Here is an 18,238-nt window from a genome sequence, read left to right as displayed (position 1 = left end):
CTAAAAACATGGCAAAGGTCTGCTAATTGGGGCTGTAGGAAGGTGGATATCTGACTATGGTTACCCCCAACTTTTTGCCTGGTGTTTTGCTGGTTTTTCGACTTAGTTGACCTGGGACCCTGCTATTCAGGGCCCCAGGCCCACTGCTCTCTCTGTAAAATGGATTCCATGTACCTTAGGTACACATCTAATTGGATACTGAGTCACCTTATCAGTCCCTGTACAGCATACCTTAGGTATCCAGGGCATAGTTGTCCCCAGGGCCTACCAGGGGCTGCAGCATGTATTATGCCACCCCTGGCTGGCCACTTAAATATGACACAACTGGCTGCACGACAGCTGGGGCAAGGTGGTGTAATCACCCTTTGCTTTAGATATAGTATACCTATATCTAACCCTAAAATGGACACATGTATTCCTATCAGTCACTCCTATGGCAGGCCTTAACAATCCTGAAGGCAGAGTGCTTGGAATTATGTGAGATGGTGCTCTGGCATGAGCTGAGCCAGTTTGCAGCTTGCGGAACCAAGTCCTAATAGCTGTTCCATGATAACGCGTACCATATACTCTTAAGTGCATTATAATCCTCGCGGTTATTTGCCAACTTTGGTATCGCTTTATCAAAACATGTCGAGTAAGGTGTCATACGAATTGGAATACTAACCCCTCGCCAATTCTGGCGTCGGGGTTAGCATTCTACCCTTCTAGAGGGACACGACATGTATGTAACTGTGAACCCGGGTTAAAGTTAACTCGAGCCTCAGCATCACAAAATGGATGCTGCCACCACAGACACAAGTCTGACCTCCTGCTGCTGGGAGTCCTTCCAGCGAGGAGAGCTTGGACAAAGGGTTTCCTGTCAGGGGCAGTGCTAGCACCATCCCAGACAGGGTTTTGTGTATCCCAGGTAGGCAGGGCTGAGAGGAAGGTGACTGCAAGTGGCACCCCAGTGCTCACTGTGCATATGCCGGCTCAAACCAGTTCCAGGGGCACACCAGCCCTTGAGCTGGGGAAAGTCCGGACAAGGGAGATGGGTGTAACCACCCCCCTCCTGGTCCCACCCATGGGCAGGACCTAGTCGCGTGCCAGCCCCTTTTCTTAGAATAAAGGTAGGAGCGGGCCCCCTTCCCAAATTAGATAATTCTGAATCTTGAACTACTTTCCACGAAAGGAACTCTTAATACTTTCTGAAGACTCTCCCATGTGGCTAAGGAGTAGCCACCCTGCACCCGCAGGCACCATCTAAGCATCGCGGTTTGCTGCACGTCCATCCTCCGGATCAAGACTGCCCAGCTCGACGAGACCTGCATTCCCTGGCATCTCTGACCTCTACCTGCATCATCAGCCCAGCTGAGATTCGTGGGTGTGACGAGACCTGAGAGACCGGCCATCTTCTGAAACTGCACGACGCTTAACCAGCACGACCGCCGAGGGATCCTCGAGTGAATGCTTTGGGGTTTGAGAAGCCCTAACCCTGAGCAGCTCCAGCACCGAAGTCCAGCCTCCCAGCATCCACGAGATCTGTGTGGGGCCCTTCTGCTCTTTGCTGCTCACCGCGTTGTCCGGTCACTTGCCCGTTGGCTAGTGGCCTTTCTGACGACGTACCACGACGATTACACCGCTGGTCTGGTTGCTCCAGACTGGCCCTTGCTCCCTTCCAAAAGAGGAGTACCCCGGACCCTCCTGGTCCACTCCAGACGCCATCTTGACTCCACCGCGTGGGCTTACCTTTGCCAAGGTTTGTTGCCCCCCATCTTGGGTCCAGCATCGCCGACAGCAGACACCTGCGTGGGACAGCTCGCACCTCCAGCATGGTCGCCGACAACGCCTCCTAGCCCGTGTGACTGCAGAGTCCAGCGTCGCCCATCCACCTGGTCGAGGTGACTTCATCCGGTGCCATCCTGGTGCCCACACAATCACTGGCTAGTGATTAAGAACTGAGTCCCCTCTGCTTTCAGGTCGTCTCCATCACCGATCCAGGCTTGGATCACACCGAACATCTTCACTGGTCGCCTGCCAGCAACTTCTCTTTCAGGCTCCATAGACTACAACGAGGATTCCCGACGTCTTTTGAACCCTATGCAGCCGCAGCCCCTGGGCTAGGTAACCCGAGCATTTCGGTGCTCCAACGCAGGTTCACTATCTAAGTGTCCAGATCCTTGTTTGTTTTGAGTCTACCTAGTCGGATTCGTCCGAAAACGGTGACTTTAGAAATACTAGCCTCCATAGACTTTGTCCCACATCCCGCGTGAGAGTGCACACTCTGCACCCGATCTCCCTAGGCCTCCTGCTCCTAACCTTACGGTCCAGTAGTGTAGTCCTAGCGATCCTTAAGCCTCTGGATCTTGTTACTTACCTGCTAGTATTTCGCATTCCACTTTTAGAGTATATGGTTTTTCGTGCCCCTCGGGCATTTGTGTAAATTGTGCAACTTGAAGTATTTTCGTAAGAGTTTTGTTGTGTGCTTAGCTCCCTGACTCATAAAGAGATCAGGGTAGACTTGTTATAAATAAATATCCTTTATTTTTCATAACAACTTGTGTGGTGTCCTTTCACTTGGTGTTCAAGGGGTATATGTGATGGTAAAACAGCTGGCTTAACACGCCCTCTAGAGTTTAGGCTGAAGACTGCTTTTGTCCACGCTACTAGGATAGCTGGTCTATAAGGGTGACTTACAACCAATCATCAATAAGGGTCGTTTGGTATGATACACAGTGATCACTAGAATAGTGAGCACTATATATCAGGCCAACTTCTCACAGAGGCAGCTTTAAATGTGTAAAGACAAGCTGTACAACTTGTTTGCATAATATGGAAAACAGCATAGAGTTGAGATGGCTACAGAGAAGGTTTGTTTTAGTATCAGGGAAATCAAGAGTAAAAACTGTCCCGGCAGACTATAAAATCAGCCTACAAACATCCAGAAAGCAAGCCCATAAACTGACCTGTAACACCAGCCCTTGGGGTACGGCCTGGTTGCCCTATTGTAGGGTCCAACCAGGGCATTACCTATTTATGGACCACGTTATTACCTGAGATTTATCTGGTGCCCGTCATACAGGAATAAAGTTGCCCCGGTCTAGACTCTTAGTATTGGAAGATAAAAGCATGTCTGGGTTGGCCTAGAACGGTATCTCCATAAGCCTAGTTTCATCTGAAATCATCGCCACTTTCAATATTCAGCCCTGTGTTTTGATTGGCTCCTATATTTTATAGTCCTCTGTATCTGTGACGTGCCTGCTCATCTCTGTGTGACAACTTATTTGGTCCCAGTAACGCGTGTTATGTTTTTGTCATATTTTGTAGCAAACACCTTTTTAGAGTTTGGTATTCCGATTATCCATGTGATATTAACTGACCTGTGATTAGGGATTCTGCTGAGCCAACCAGCTCATAGTCTAACTGGTCCTGAAATATTTTTCTTCTTGCACAGTTCAATAAAGATCAGTTTGCCAAATCTGTTGCATATTTTTATGCATCTTTTCATGTCCAAGGTAATGGTCCCTCCGATTGAAGCCTTTGCCGCAAAAATGACACTGAAATGGTTTTTCACCCGTGTGCATTGTCTGGTGTCTTAGGAGAACTTCCTTGCGATTAAAGCTCTTTCCACATACAGTACAATGAAACGGTCTCTCCCCGGTATGTATTCGTTCATGTCTTACCAGGTTTGGCATCGCAGAAAAGCTTTTCCCACACAGAGAACAGGTGTATCTTTCTTTGACTTTATCCTCTCGCTGATGTCGAGTGAGAATCTTCCTCAGGCTCGTTTGTTCACTTTCAGGAAATGCATATGTTCTGCTGCTTTGCAGTGACGTCGATTCATACGGAATACTGCTGTCATTTGGTGGTGCACTCTCACAATTGTTGTCACTCACTGATCTCTGTACATAGGTTGTCACCTGGTGTACACTGGAAAAGGTTAGTGGGTGAGAGCCATTTTGCCATTCCGCAGTTTCCTGGTCTTTCAGTTCCCGCTCACTTCCTGACTCAATCTGGGGTAGAGAAGTATTCCTCTCATGCAGGCCATGCTCTGAGGTTTCTCTGAGCTTGTGTGCTGTAGGTATACATAGTGGTAATTTATCATTACTCCGCAAAGAATTAGTTTCATTTCTCTTTCTCTTCATGCGTCTTTTACCTGGAATAATTAAATAAAGATTATAAACTTTAAAGAAATGCAATCATGCATACAAATAAAATCACATGGATGTCATTTTCTGCACGGTTACAAAGACGGCAGATTGCGCCTCTTAGGTAAGCCATAAGGCATGAACACATGTTAAAAATCTGTGCCTGAAAACTAGAAATTGGAAGGAATAGAGGGTTACAGACTCTGGGCCTCATTTAGCGTTCGTCGGACGGGCTATACTCCTTGCGTCAAATTAAGAGTTCTCTGCTGGCTCAGCAGACATTTCTAGTCATTGGCAGGAACCGCTGGCACAGTGGTCAAATTGACGGATGTTCATCAAACTATGAAATTAGTTTTTGGTTTTTCAAAAGCAACCTCCCAAAGCAAGAGTTTAGTTTTATAAAAATCAAAAACTAATGACCCCCACCCTATAAGAGTTTTCTCTCCTGGTGTGAGGTCATTTAAATGTTTTCACAGTCCCTTACTGGTAGGTTTTACCAAGTGGTGACGGACAGTGAAAACTGACCATTTCACACTCCACTCTAAAAGCGGATGCGCAGCAGAACAGCCAGTACTCCGAAGGCCTGTACCGTTGCATCACTGTGTCGGCCTTGGAGCTGGATAGGCCCTAACTCCGAGATACAGAAGGCACAGTCACCAGTGAATCATGCGGGCAGACCTGTGGTTTGGCGGAGAGGGTACTCCATTGCAATTGCAACAGATTATTCTCTCTGCCAAACTCAAATGAGTTCTTTTGTGTCTAAGAAAACAACAGCATCGCATCTCTCCTGAGGCAGCAGAGGGCACTGTCTAGAGGCAGCAATCAGTCCAGGCTTCTGGGAAACATTACACACTTTGGACATGATTTCTAATATACGTACAAGTCTTAAACATGGGGTGTATGACAGAGGCAAGTATGGCTAAACTAAACCGTGCGTGCCTCTACAACGCAGCCCACACCATGAATGCCTCTTAACCAAGCATTCCTTTACCATGCATGCCTTTACCATGCATGCTTTAGCACACACTTTTGTTGTATAGGCATGATTGGTAAGGGGTATGCGTGGTTGAGATCACCATTACCCGACCCCCCTTTCCAACCCTAAGCTCTAAAATTCTATCTCCCTACCTCGCCACCCGCGCGGAGGCCTAAAACTTGACCTGCCCTTAAATCTACTTCTTTCCCTTCCACTGCCCTGAGTCACCATAAACGACAACCGACACTAGCCCCCCTGCCCTCAGCCCTAAAACTTACCCCCGCACTGTCCATAAAACAACCTCAAGCCCTTCCACTGCCCTGAGGCTTAAAACCCTGCCCCCATTAAAAAAACGACCCTGACCCCCCGCCCTGAGCCCTAAAACCACCCACTCCTAAAAACTTCCCCCAAACCTATCACAAGCCCGTAAAACTAACTCCACACTTAGCCCTAAAACCCTTTCAGTCGTCCCAAAAGAACCGCAACCCCCCGTCCTGAGCTCTAAATGAGACCTCACTCTAAAAACTACCACCCCCCCAAACCCAGCCTCAGCCCCACATGCTTACTCTTCTTCCCAAGCTCCTCTGTCTGACACTACAGTTTGTAAATAAGGACAGAAAAACAGACATGGGGAGAGGAGTTGGCCCAACGGCTATGCCGGTCGACCTCAAATCTGGGGAACCGGATTAGTCTTTGCAATGACGCTCAGCATCCTGTGATTCTGGGTAAATTACTTAATCTCCTGTGCCTAAAAAAATGAATGTGTCCTCATGTAACCCAACTGGTGCTATGTAAAGAGCTCTGATGCCGAAAACCTTAAGGTCAAGTTTGCGCTATATAAACTCTGTAAAATAAAAATAAACATCTTTTCTCATTCAAGACTTGGTCAGGCCATGACGCAAGCCTGCACATCTGAGATATAAACCAGGAGTGCGGAAAAGATGGTTTCAGTCTCTGTCAGTCATACCTATGGTCACTGTGACCTGTGTTTAGATTGTAACAAACCAGAGCTCATCCTCAACCTTTTCAACTTCAATTTCTTATTCCAGACTTAAACCTGAATTACTCCCTCAACCCCCTACTTGTACCACTACTTACTACATAAAGAGACCCACCTCTCATCCCGGCACCACCCGATCCGGCCTAAGTCAATCAAAGTAAACCCTGCCTTCCTCATTCCTTCACTACCCTCCTGATACGTGGGCATTGTTTCTTGCTTCTTCTGTCTGCCTCCACAGACAGACACCTCCAAAAAAAACAGTCCCAGGTTTTGAAAAGATCCATCTTTTTACACCTGTGAAACGTATGGTTTGTATGGGGTTGTTGGACTACACGGGCCGGTCCAGGCCCTCATTGGTCCCACTGGCACTTAGGGCCGGGTGCTAGGGATACTGTTGGGGGTCAATGAGAGTGCAATGTGTAGGAGAGTAGGGTCTGCAATCCTATGGTCACCCCACATTTTTGCTTTTTGCTTCACTGGTTTACGACTTCCCTGGCTGTGGGCCTGCTAATCAGACCCACAGCCTAGCTGTTCTCTCACTAAATTGACACGTGTACCTTAGGTGCATTTACCAATTGGTACTGGGCCACCTTATCAGACCCTGTAACTCAGGGCATAGGTGTACCCAGGGCCTACCAGGGGCTGCAGCATGTATTATGCCACCCCTGGCTGGCCATCTAAATCTGACACAACTGGCTGCACGACAGCTGGGGCAAGGTGGCGTAATCACCCTTTGCTCTAGATATAGTATACCTATATCTAACCCTAAAATGGACACATGTATTCCTATCAGTCACTCCTATGGCAGGCCTTAACAATCCTGAAGGCAGAGTGCTTGGAATTATGTGAGATGGTGCTCTGGCATGAGCTGAGCCCGTTTGCAGCTTGCGGAACCAAGTCCTAATAGCTGTTCCATGATAACGCGTACCATATACTCTTAAGTGCATTATAATCCTCGCGGTTATTTACCAACTTTGGTATCGCTTTATCAAAACATGTCGAGTAAGGTGTGATACGAATTGGAATACTAACCCCTCGCCAATTCTGGCGACGGGGTTAGCATTCCACCCTTCTAGAGGGACACGACATGTATGTAACTGTGAACCCCGGTTAAAGGTAACTCGAGCATCAGCATAACAAAATGGATGCTGCCACCACAGACACAAGTCTGACCTCCTGCTGCTGGGAGTCCTTCCAGCGAGGAGAGCTTGGACAAAGGATTTCCTGTCAGGGGCGGTGCTAGCAACATCCCAGAAAGGGTTTTGTGTATCCTAGGTAGGCAGGGCTGAATAGGAAGGTGACTGCAAGTGGCACCCCGGAACTCACTGTGCATATGCCGCCTTGAACCAGTTCCAGGGGCACACCAGCCCCTGAGCTGGAGAAAGTCCTGACAAAGGGAGAGGGGTGTAACCACCCCCCTTCCTGGTCCCACCCATGGGCAGGACCTAGTCGCGTGCCAGCCCCTTTCTTTAGAATAAAGGTAGGAGCGGGGACCCTTCCAAATTAGATCATCTTTGAATCCTGAAACTACTTTCTACGAAAGGAACTCAAGACTTCTTCTCAAGATTTCTCCCTTGTGACCAAGGAGTAGTCACCCTGCAGCAGCAGGCACCAACTAAGTATCTTGCGGTTTGCTGAAACGTCCTTCCTCCGGAACCAGACCGACCAGCACGACGAGACCCGGACTCCCTGCCCTCTCTGACCTCAACCTGCCTCTACAGCACAGCTGAGAATCGTGGGTGCGACAAGACCAGAGGACCCGGCTATCAACGGAACCAGCACGACACTGAACCAGCACGACCACCGAGGGACCCTCGAGTGGGTGCACTGGGGTAAGAGAAGCCCCAAACCCAAGCAGCACGAGCACCGAAGTCCAGCCCCCCAGCATCCACCAGATCTGCGTGGGGCCCTTTTGCTTCTGTGTTGCTTGCCACGTTGTCCGGTCACTTGCCCGTTGGCTAGTGACCCTCCAGACGACGTGCTACGTTTGTTTCACCGCTGGTCTAGGTCCTCTAGACTGGCCCTTGTCTCCTCTTGAAGGGGACCTTCCTCGGACCCTCCTGGTCCACTCCAGACGCCATTTTGTGTCGCCACGTGGGCTTGCCTTAGCCAAGGCTTGTTGCCTCCTTCACCGGATCCAGCATCGCCAGCAGCAGACATCCGACGTGGGACAGCTCGCAGACCTCCAGCCTGGTCGACATCAGCGCCCTGGTCCGTGCAGCAGCAGAATCTAGTGTCACCTCTTCACCTGGCTGAGTGACCTCGTCCGGTGCCATCCTGGTGCCAACCTAATCACTGGCTAGTGATTCAGAACTTGGTCCCCTCTGCTTACAGGTACTCTTCTTCACTGATCCGTCCCCGGATCAGCCCGGAACATCTTCACTGGTCGCCTGCCAGCAACTTCCACTTCAGGCTCCTGGTTCGTCAACGAGGATTCCCGACGACACTTGAACCCTATGCAGCCGCAGCCCCTGGGCTAGGTAAACCGAGTACCACGGTGCTCCAGCGTAGAACAACTCTCTAAGTGTCTAGATCCACTTTGGTTTTTGACCTACCTAGTCGGGTTCGCCCGAGAACACTAACTTTGCATTTACTAGTATCCATAGACTTTGTCCCGCATTACGTGTGAGAGTTTCCACTCTGCACACGGCGCTCCTAGGCCTCCTGCTTCTAATCTAAGGGTTCAGCATTGTAGGCCTTGCGATTCTAAAGTCTCTGAGAGTAGTACTTACCTGCTAGTAACTTCTCATTCCACTTCCATAGTATATGGTTTTTCGTGTCCCTTGGGCATTTGTGTAAATTGTGCGACTTAAAGTATTTTCGTAAGAGTTTTGTTGTGTGCTTAGTACCCTGTCCTCATAAAGAGTACAGGGCTGTTGTGTTATAAATAAATATCTTTTTATTTTCATAACAACTTGTGTGGTGTCCTTTCACAAGGTGGTATAACAGCTGGCTTACCACGCCCTCTAGAGTTTAGCCTAGAGACTGCTCTTGTCCATGCTACTAGGATAGCTGGTCTATAAGGTTGACTTACAACCAATCATCAATAAGGGTCGTTTGGACTGATACATAGTGATCACTAGAATAGTGAACACTGCATATCAGGCCAACTTCTCACACAATGCTCCAAGGGTCTCTTAACCACATCGATGCTTGAGAGTTCCCCCTGCTGTGCTGGACAGCAATGAAAACGGGTGTGGTCATGATGAGCTCACTCGTCATGAGCACACAAGCACTGTACTGAGCTCGTCATGAGCATCGAAGGGGTTAAGCTCCTTTGTTTACATCCCTTGTTGAGTTGGTTATGGTTTGAGTCAAGGGGCGCCTGGGCTCCTCCAGGCAAGAGATTGTTACCGTAAATCCAGTTGTGGCTCTGGGAGGGTGGATGCAAACGTTAGACCTCAAGATGTTTACTTTTATGTACCTATATTTCCACCATATCAAACATTCCAGAGGTTCTGTGTAGAGGGTCAACCATGGCAGTTTCAAGTTTTCCCCTTTGGCCTGACATCCTCTCCAAGGGTTTTTAAAAAGGTAATCACAGCAGCTATTGCTTCTCTCCAACGCAGGGGGATTCGGAGAGATCCCTGGCAGGGCGACTGGTTAGTTCATTCAACATCATGGGAAAGCCGGAGAGTGGTCAGCCAAGTCCTGCCAAATCACTGACTTCCAATCAACCACAAAAAGTCTCATCTAAATCTAACACAGGACCAGGGCCTGGATTTTATGAGATCTGTTTCCAGGCAAAGCTGCAACTGGCTCTACAGGTTTTGCAGTCAAAATACGGAATTTGCTGCACAACCTGTAAAGGAGACGGCAGTTTCGGCAAAGTAGTGGCTCTGTGTCCAGGGCCACATGGGAAGCCCTGGGTATGAAGGGGCTTATATTTGGGACAGTGGAGTTTTATTCCAGAGTGTTAGCAGGTTCTATGAACTGGACACCCGTGGACCGGCTTCTGGGACTAGAATCCTGCGGTGCTCCGGACGAGGCCGAGTTGGGTCCTTTATCCTATATTCTGGGCGTCTCTCTTTCCAAGGATGGGTAAGCACACAATTCCTAGTAACTTGTCACCCCGCCACTGGCACCAAAGGAACTGCTATCAATCACTTTTTAGCTAGGGCTGTGGAGGTGATGGCAAAAGCAATTGAATTGGCAGAGAAGAGGCTTTCTGTGGATGGAAACATTTCCTCTCTCCCACAGACTCTGTGCACTTATCCCAGCACATCCACGGATTGCAAAGCTGCTGCTACACAGAACAGTCTGCCACTGGGCAGAGGATTGAATAGTTTCTCTAGCCTCCCTCCCTGCCCTTAATTAAGCCTAAGGCCAAATGAAAAGAAAAGGCTGTCAAGGAACAAGTTGTGGTCACACATGAGGAACAAGTTAGTTTTGCACCTTCACAGGATACCCTGCTTAACAATCTCTACTCCAGCTTTTGTTTATCACTTGAGGAACATTTAATTCCACTCTCTCCTCTCAGACTGGCAAGATTGAAGCTGTGAACCTGGAGTGTGGCTTGAAAGGCAATGTTGGGGCGGAGGAACTGTGGACCTTAAGGAGCGCAGGCGGTGGCCATCGGACATTGGAATGGTTACACCTATTCAACTGAACCATCCCTTTGCTGCCACAAGATGAAAATTTGGCTCCAGCCAAAAGAAGTCCCAGTCTGGTATTACCAAGGACCCTCCCATTAATATGGTGCCTCTTCACCCTCCCTTACACATGACTCGTAATGATAGGAGGGCCCCAGGGGGTGTGTACATCACAAGTCTGCTAAGGTGATGGACCTGGTCCCCTCTCCTAATAAGCGGATTGGTATAAGCCTCCCACCCGACGCATGCCCCTATGCTTTAATTTTGGAAAACGTCTGGGTTCTTCTGGATGAAAGTGGTGAACAGTTGAGATACAAAGTTATCCACCGGTTATCACGAAACTGTAGCTTCAATGTTTAGGATACCGATTACATTTTGTTTACTAGAAGAGTGTCTTGGGTGGGTCCCTTATGGAAAACCTTCGGGCGGACTGTATTGTAGTTCATTTACGTAGACCAATCGTTGTGCGTACTTTCCTTGCACAGGAACGAGTCGTGTCTGGAAGTGTGGCCCTTTGACTATTTCTAGAAGGCTGCAGACGCGCCGCCTCCCTTAAGGGAGGCAGTCGGAGGTTGTGCACCAGCTTGTCCAAGGGAACTAAGCTTCCCACACACAATAGATTTATAAGCTTCGAACGCTTGGATGGCCAGGATTGACCAGCATGGGCCCCTCTTACAAGGAGGAGAGATGCCGACAGCGTTACATTCAGGGGTGTGGGTCCATTACGAGTGTTTAGGGTGGAACATTGTGGGCTTAAAAGCCAAGCTGTGCTCTGAGGGGAGTGTTCTTTTATAAACACGTATGATATTGTTCTCTTTCAAGAGAGTTGGACTGTGAACAATCTCATATGTAATGGTGGTTTTCCTAATACCAATATTCATTATTTCAAAGTATTGTTCAATCTAGCAGATAATCTGTCCGCCCCTAAGATGTTCTTCTGGTGGGAGTGTGCATTTGGCTATTTGTGGCAACTTTAATGCCAAATTACAAAGGGCGGAGAGGGTTCTCCATCTTTTATTACCGTGGTTCCCATGGAGCTGATGTTTTGGTGATGGAATCCAGCGCTTCGAGGGGTTCAGGACTAATTATCAATGTATTTATTTATTTATTTCAAAAGTTTTATATAGCGCTACTGGACCCAAGAGTATCAGAGCGCTTTACAAGGCAAGGCAAAAGTTACAACATGATAAAACATCAAGCTGGGCTAATGGGGCAAAGAAACAGAGATAAAAGTTGAGATGGAAATGGATAATGAGAGTAAGAAGGGAGAGGTGGGTGAAGGGAGGGTGAGTAGGTATATGAAGGGATTGCGAGGGGGAGGAAGAGGAGTGCATAAGAGAAGAGAGAGGAGTGAGCATGTACAGTGTCAGAAACATTTAGATACCCCAATACTTGTTGAGAAGAAGTATGTTTAACCCCTTCGCTGCTGATGACGAGCTCAGCTCGTCATCAGCCACGGGTGGCGTGTGCTGATGACGAGCTGAGCTCGTCATGTAACGCGGTAATTAGAAAATAGCCGCACAGCGCAAAAATCGCCGCAGCAGCGATGCGGTTAATTCTTTTTTTAAGAGAGGGTAAGAGGAGTTGCATCGACTGTCCTTTGGGAGAGAGTTCCAGATTGTGGGTGCGTTACCAGAGAACCCACGGGATTTGGTCTTTTGACATTTGAGTCTGGGTGGGATCAAGACAAGGGAGTTTGTGCTCCTCAGGGACCTGGAGCAACCAGCTTTATGTAGTTTTGTTGTAAGGTAAGAAGGGGTGTTTTGGTGAAGAGCTTTGTGAGTGATGCAGGCAATCTTATAGGTGGATCTTCCTTCTATTGGGAGCCACTTGAGATTTTTGAGGACGGGGGAGATGTGATCAAATTTTCTACAGTCAGAGATGAGTCTCGCAGCTAGATTGAGGACAGGTTTAATTGGAGCAAGATGGATTTTAGGCGTGCCAGCCAAAGTGGCGTTGCCATAGTCAATCCTGGAAAGGACAAGCGATTGGACAAGTTTGAAATCTTCTACTGGAATAAAAGGTTTAAGTTTCTTAAGGTGGAGCAGGGTGAAAAGCGCACTTTTGGATGCATTTGTAATGTGGGGGATGAGATTTAGATTATGGTCGATACTGATGCCTAGGGATTTGACAGAATTAGAGGGGGAGAGAGGGCAGTTAAGAGCTTTGATGTTATTTAACCAAAGTTGAATGGGAAGGGAATTGTTTTTGATTATTTCTGTTTTTTTCGGGTTCAGTTTGAGATGGTTCAGGTGGTACCAGGATTGAATTTTGGTCAAGGTCTCATTGAAGTGAAGGATGTCTTTGTGAGATTTGATCTTGTAGTATAATTGGGTGTCATCGGCATAGAGGTGTATTTGATATTAGAATCTTTGAGGATTAGGGTGAGTGGTTCCATGAACAGATTGAATAGGGTTGGGGAGAGGATGGATCCTTGAGGGACGCCGAGTGAGACGGGTTGCGGTTTAGAGAGGAAATGGCTGAGCTTGATTTGTTGTGATCGATTTTGAAGGAATGAGGAGAACCATTTGAATACCGTGCCTTCCAAACCGAATCGATCTTTGAGAGTGCAGAGAAGGGTGGGGTGGTGGACGGTATCAAATGCAGCTGAGAGGTCGAGGAGGATTAGTAATGAGGATTCCCCTTTGTCAAGGGAACGATGAATGTCATCAATGATATTTAGCATAGCAGTTTCTGTACTGCATCCCTTTCTAAAGCCAGATCGAAAAACATCAAGGAGGTTCAAGGAGGCGATATGTTTCTCTAGTTGCAATAGGACACATTTTTCAAGGGCTTTGGAGAGGAATGGGAGGTTAGAGATAGGACGAAGGATGTTTGGATCATTAGGGTCAGCTGTGGTGTTTCTGAGAATAGGCGAAATTTGACAAAGTTGAAGGGAGGCAGGGACACAGCCAGTGGAAAGAGAGGAGTTGATATTTTTAGTCCATATGGGGGCAATGGTAGATTTGAGTTCTTGAACCAGAAGGGCGGGAAGAGGATCATTGGAGTGGGCGGAAGGTTTTAGTTTGACAATGATATTAGTGATCATAGATTCTGATACTGGACTGAAATCGCTCCATGAAGCATTATTTTTAGCAGGGGGGATTAATTTCGGAAAGGTATCTTGTTGGAGAAGAGCAGGGCGGGGATCAGAAGTATCAAGTGGTGTGGAAAAAGTGGTCGAAGGAGAGTTAGGAGTGGTAGGGAGGGTGTGTAGGATGGGGGTGCGTTGAAGTGAGAGTGGGAGGGAAGAGAAGGATAATTCGACTGTGTTGATTTTGTTTGTAAAGAAGCTGGCAATTTCTTCGCATTTGTCAATGGAGGCTAATATTTTAGGTGGTCCGGTGGAGGTTTGTTTTTTTACAATGTAAAGAGTTCTCTAGGGCGGTTTCTGGCCTGATCAAGTTGAGATCGTAGAAAGGAGGCTTTTAGTTAAAAATGTGTTTTTTGTACTGGGCTCTGGCTGTTCTGAGGAGAGCCAGATTGTCAATGCTTGGATGATTTCTCCAGACCCGTTCAGAGTGTCTAAGGGTCTGTCTTTCATTATTAAGTTCAGAATTGAACCAAGACTCAGGAGGAATGTGTTTTTGTTGTTTTAGTTTGATTGGAGCAATTTGGTCGAGGTCTTCAAGAATAGAATTGTTATAGTGGTTAGTAAGGTCGGAGGTGTTGTCCGGGAGAGGGGGTAGAACTAAGTGAGCCTTAATTGTGGTTTCCAATTCGCCCGGAGGAATAAGGTGAAGGTTGCGTGTGGATTTCTTTGATAATAGGATGGTGGGGGTGGGGCGAGTAATGTAATAGTCAAGGTGAAAAGGATAAGGTAGTGGTCGGACCAATCTAATGGAAGTATGTTTGTGAGGGAGGCCAGGTCGTTGTTCGTTATAATAGCATCAAGGGTGGCACCTTTGTTATGGGTGGGAGAATGGCAGAGTTGGGCCATATTGGTGATGTCCATGGTATCATTAAGTAGGCTAACAGCAGGATCATCACTTTTGTTCCAATGGATGTTAACACCTTGGCTGCTATGGCTTTTCCCCTCCTGTGCTGGGAGGCTTTGAATACTATTGTTTCATGACGAGCTCAGCTCGTCATAAGCACAGCTGCAGTGTGCCTCATGACGAGCTGGGCTCGTCATGAGCAGCGAAGGGGTTAAAGTCACCGAGGAAGAGATTTTTAGATTGTGAAAGAGACGATTGTATAATAAGATCAGTTAATTCTTCCGTAAAGGGGATGTTATTTCCAGGGGTTGGTAGATAGTGTGCAACCGGGTGGTGGGGGAGTCAGGTATGTTGAGATCGGCGCAAAGGTATTTGAAGGATGAAGGGTCTTGTAGATTGACGAGTGATAAGTTAAGTTCAGCTTTAAAAATGATGGCGAGTCCACCACCTGTTTGTTAGATTCTGTCTTTTCTAATGATAGAATAACCTGGGGGGGATAAGCAAGTCGAGGATGGGAGTGGAGTGGGAGGTGAGCCATGATTCAGTTAAGAAGGTAATGCCAATATTTTCACTAAGAATAGTTTCAGCGATCTCAGTAGCGTGACAAGAGGCGGATCTGCAGTTAATCAGCATACTGGCGATAAGGAGGGGGGACAAGTGGGGATAGGTTTGAGTAGTTGGGGTGGTCTACGGGAGGAAGGAGGAAGAGAAAGTTTGCTTGTTCTTAAGAGAACTGGGATAGTAGACAGATGAGTGGGGCGGGAGGCGGATAGGCAGTCATCATGCAACATAGGGGAGAGGGATCTGGCGATTGCGAGGGGGGACAAGGTGGGATAGATCTAAGGTGTTGGAGTGGTCTAGAGGAGGAAGGAGGAAGGGGAAGTCTACTTGTTCCTAAGAGAACTGGGATATAAGATTAATGACTAGAGGGTAAATTGGACGACAGTGGTGGTGGGGAGATAGTTAAGTTAGAGGAACTGTTAGTTTTAGTGGGTAGCGATGGAGAGATAGTTAGATTAGAGGAACTGTTAGTATTGGAGGTCAATGGGGGAGTACCAAGTTGTGACTGTGTGGATATGTTGGTATTGTGGGTGGGCACGATAAGTGAGGGTTGGGTGGGTAATGTGCTGGTTGCTAGAAGGAGGAGTGTTTCTGTAGGTGATAGAATTAGGCGGACAGTTGTTGGATGTGCAGAGGAGGGTATCAGTGTGTGAGGAGATAGTTTTAGAAAGGAGAGAGATATTGCTTCTAAGACAGGAGAGTTCTAAGATGAGGGACAAAAGGACAAGTTCTATGGTAGGGGAAGCTAGTGTGTGAGTTGATGAGTGCAGAGGATTCGTGTTTATTGGGCTGTTTGTCAAGTTAGGGTTGTTTAGCGGGGGATAAAGTGTGGAGGATGAGGTGTAAAGCCTGGAGGAGGGGGAAGGGAGTCGAGTGGAGGGAGGAGCGCAAAGTAGGGTGTGTTTTTGTAATCGGGGGAGATCAGGGGGTAAGAGGGGGATGTAGGAGGTAATGTTGTGTGGATGAGAGAATTCGAGCAGGGAGGGGGGATGTTGGGGAAGAGAGGCGTGTGTATCAGAACATAGCGAATTAGGAAGAGGCGATAAACGGGGGGGGGGAGGTGAGGGTAGATGAAGGTAATAGGAGTTGGGGAAGGTCGTAGAGATGAGGTAAGAGGGATGGGGATGAAATGAGGGGTGGTGAATCTAGGGGTAGAGGTGATGAGAGGGCAGTGTTCAGGGATTGTGTGCGGGTTTGGGATAGACGGTTAGTAAGTTGATTACTGGGCACAGGAGAGGGAGGGGGAGAATCAGGAGGGAGCGATATGTGGGAGGGAGAAATGAAGAGAGATGCAGGCAGTAAAAGTTGGGGTAAGTCAGAGAGACGAGGTAAGAGGGAGGGTGATGGAGTGGGGGTTTGGGATAAAGTGCTTATGTGCCGTTCATTTGGAGTATGAGAGGGAGGGGTAGATTCAGGAGGTAGCGGATGGGGGGAGAGAGAAATGAAGGGAGATGCAGGAACTGAAGGTTGGGGTAGGTCCGAGAGGTGAGGTAAGATGGAGGGGGATGAAGTGGGGGGTGATGAATCTAGGGGTAGATAGGGTGAGAGAGCAGGATTCGGGGATTGAGAGATGGATTGGGATAAGGTTGTTCATTGGAGGTAAGAGGGGGGGAATCAGGTGGAAGCGATAGGGGGGAGAGGGAGATGAAGGGAGATGCAGGCACTAAAAGTTGGGGTAGGTCAGAGAGACAAGATATTGGAGACGGGGATGAGAGGGGGTGATGAGTCATGGGGAAGAGGGTTTGAGAGGGGAGGATTCAAGGGTTTTGTGAGGGTTTGTGATAAGGTGTTAAAGTGTAATATGCTTTTCCATTTAGAAGGGCGTTTGGTGAAGAAGATGAAATTGGTGACAAGTGAGGAGTTAAGGCTGTTATGGTGATCAGCAAATAAGGTTTCAGGGTGGAGACAGATAAGTTTGTGTTTGAGTTTTGTTTACCATGTTTTGAGAGACGGGTGGGTAGATGATAGACCAAGAGTTAGGGTCAAATTTGTAGATGTGTGGGGTTGAGATTGACGGAGGAAGAGGGAGTGGAGGCATGGTTTAGAGAAAAAGAGGGGGGGGCGGGGAAGAGAAAGCACAGAGGAGTTAGTACGCACAGGTCCTCCAAGGGAGTATGGGAGGTGGAACTATGGAAAGAGGGGGGATAAATTAGGCGGAAACAAAGCTGACTCATGCAGAGAGAGGTGTGGTTGGTGTTTCTTTTAAGCACGAAAGGTGAGGGGGCAACGTAAACATAGGGGAAACCATTACGACTTGTGAGGATGTAAACATAAGCACAATATTGAGGTGTCGACGTAAGCATATAAATTACAGTTCACGATGAAGGAGGGGCAGAAAAGCGAAATTAGAAGAAAGGGTAATAAAGCAGGGGAAGGAACAAATTATACAGTTAGGGCATAATGATGAAATACACCTAGAAACATAAGGATATACATTGAGAACTAAGGCAAAGTGACAGAAGGATTAAAAATAGGGAGCAGTCAGAACAGTAACTTATTTATTTTATGGAACTTATATAGCGTACTATCGTCTAGCAGGCATCCTGGCGCTAGGGACAGGGACAGATTACAATGAACGGAAATGAGGGTGAACTAAACAGAGGAATAACAAAGTATACAATATAACAAAAAGATAATGAAAAGAGGTTAGAGCGTAATGAGCAGTCCAGTTAACGTTGAAGTAAGTTAAAAAAGCGTCATAATAAAATACCATATCCAAACGATATAAAATGAGGTGCATATTTAAAACATTATGAGTTGTATGAGATAGGTTAGATGTTAGTCAGCAGGTATCTACATAAAATATACTAAGATATAATGCGAAGGAAAGAGGGACAGAACATCCAAAACAGTCAATTAAATTGGAGTGTTGAATTTGAAAAGAAAGACAGGACATCAATGGGAGTGGCTCTGCCCCAAGCTTTTCAGGTCGGGGTTTTCAGTCTTGTAAGAACACGGGTTGACCCAATGAGTCGCTGGGACCTGGGTAAGCAAGTGGTACAAACAAAGTGGTCCCAGATACTAAAACAAATTAACCATAAATG

The 18,238-nt window shown here is 47.4% G+C and overlaps 1 protein-coding gene across 1 annotated transcript in view; it reads right to left on the bottom strand.

The window, feature by feature from the left end:
- Nucleotides 1-2,841: 2,841 nt before the first annotated feature.
- Nucleotides 2,842-18,238, bottom strand: part of LOC147700503 (uncharacterized) — a 186,676-nt gene continuing 171,279 nt past the window's right edge. The window contains exon 10 of the mRNA XM_086929648.1: nucleotides 2,842-4,135. Within this exon, the coding sequence (XP_086785774.1) occupies nucleotides 3,435-4,135 (701 nt within the window). The 3' untranslated portion in view covers nucleotides 2,842-3,434. The remainder of the gene's footprint in view (nucleotides 4,136-18,238) is intronic.

This window comes from Lissotriton vulgaris, chromosome 7 (genome assembly GCF_964263255.1).
Source record: "Lissotriton vulgaris chromosome 7, aLisVul1.2, whole genome shotgun sequence".
NCBI lineage: Eukaryota > Metazoa > Chordata > Amphibia > Caudata > Salamandridae > Lissotriton > Lissotriton vulgaris.
This window is presented reverse-complemented; position numbering and strand designations above follow the sequence as displayed.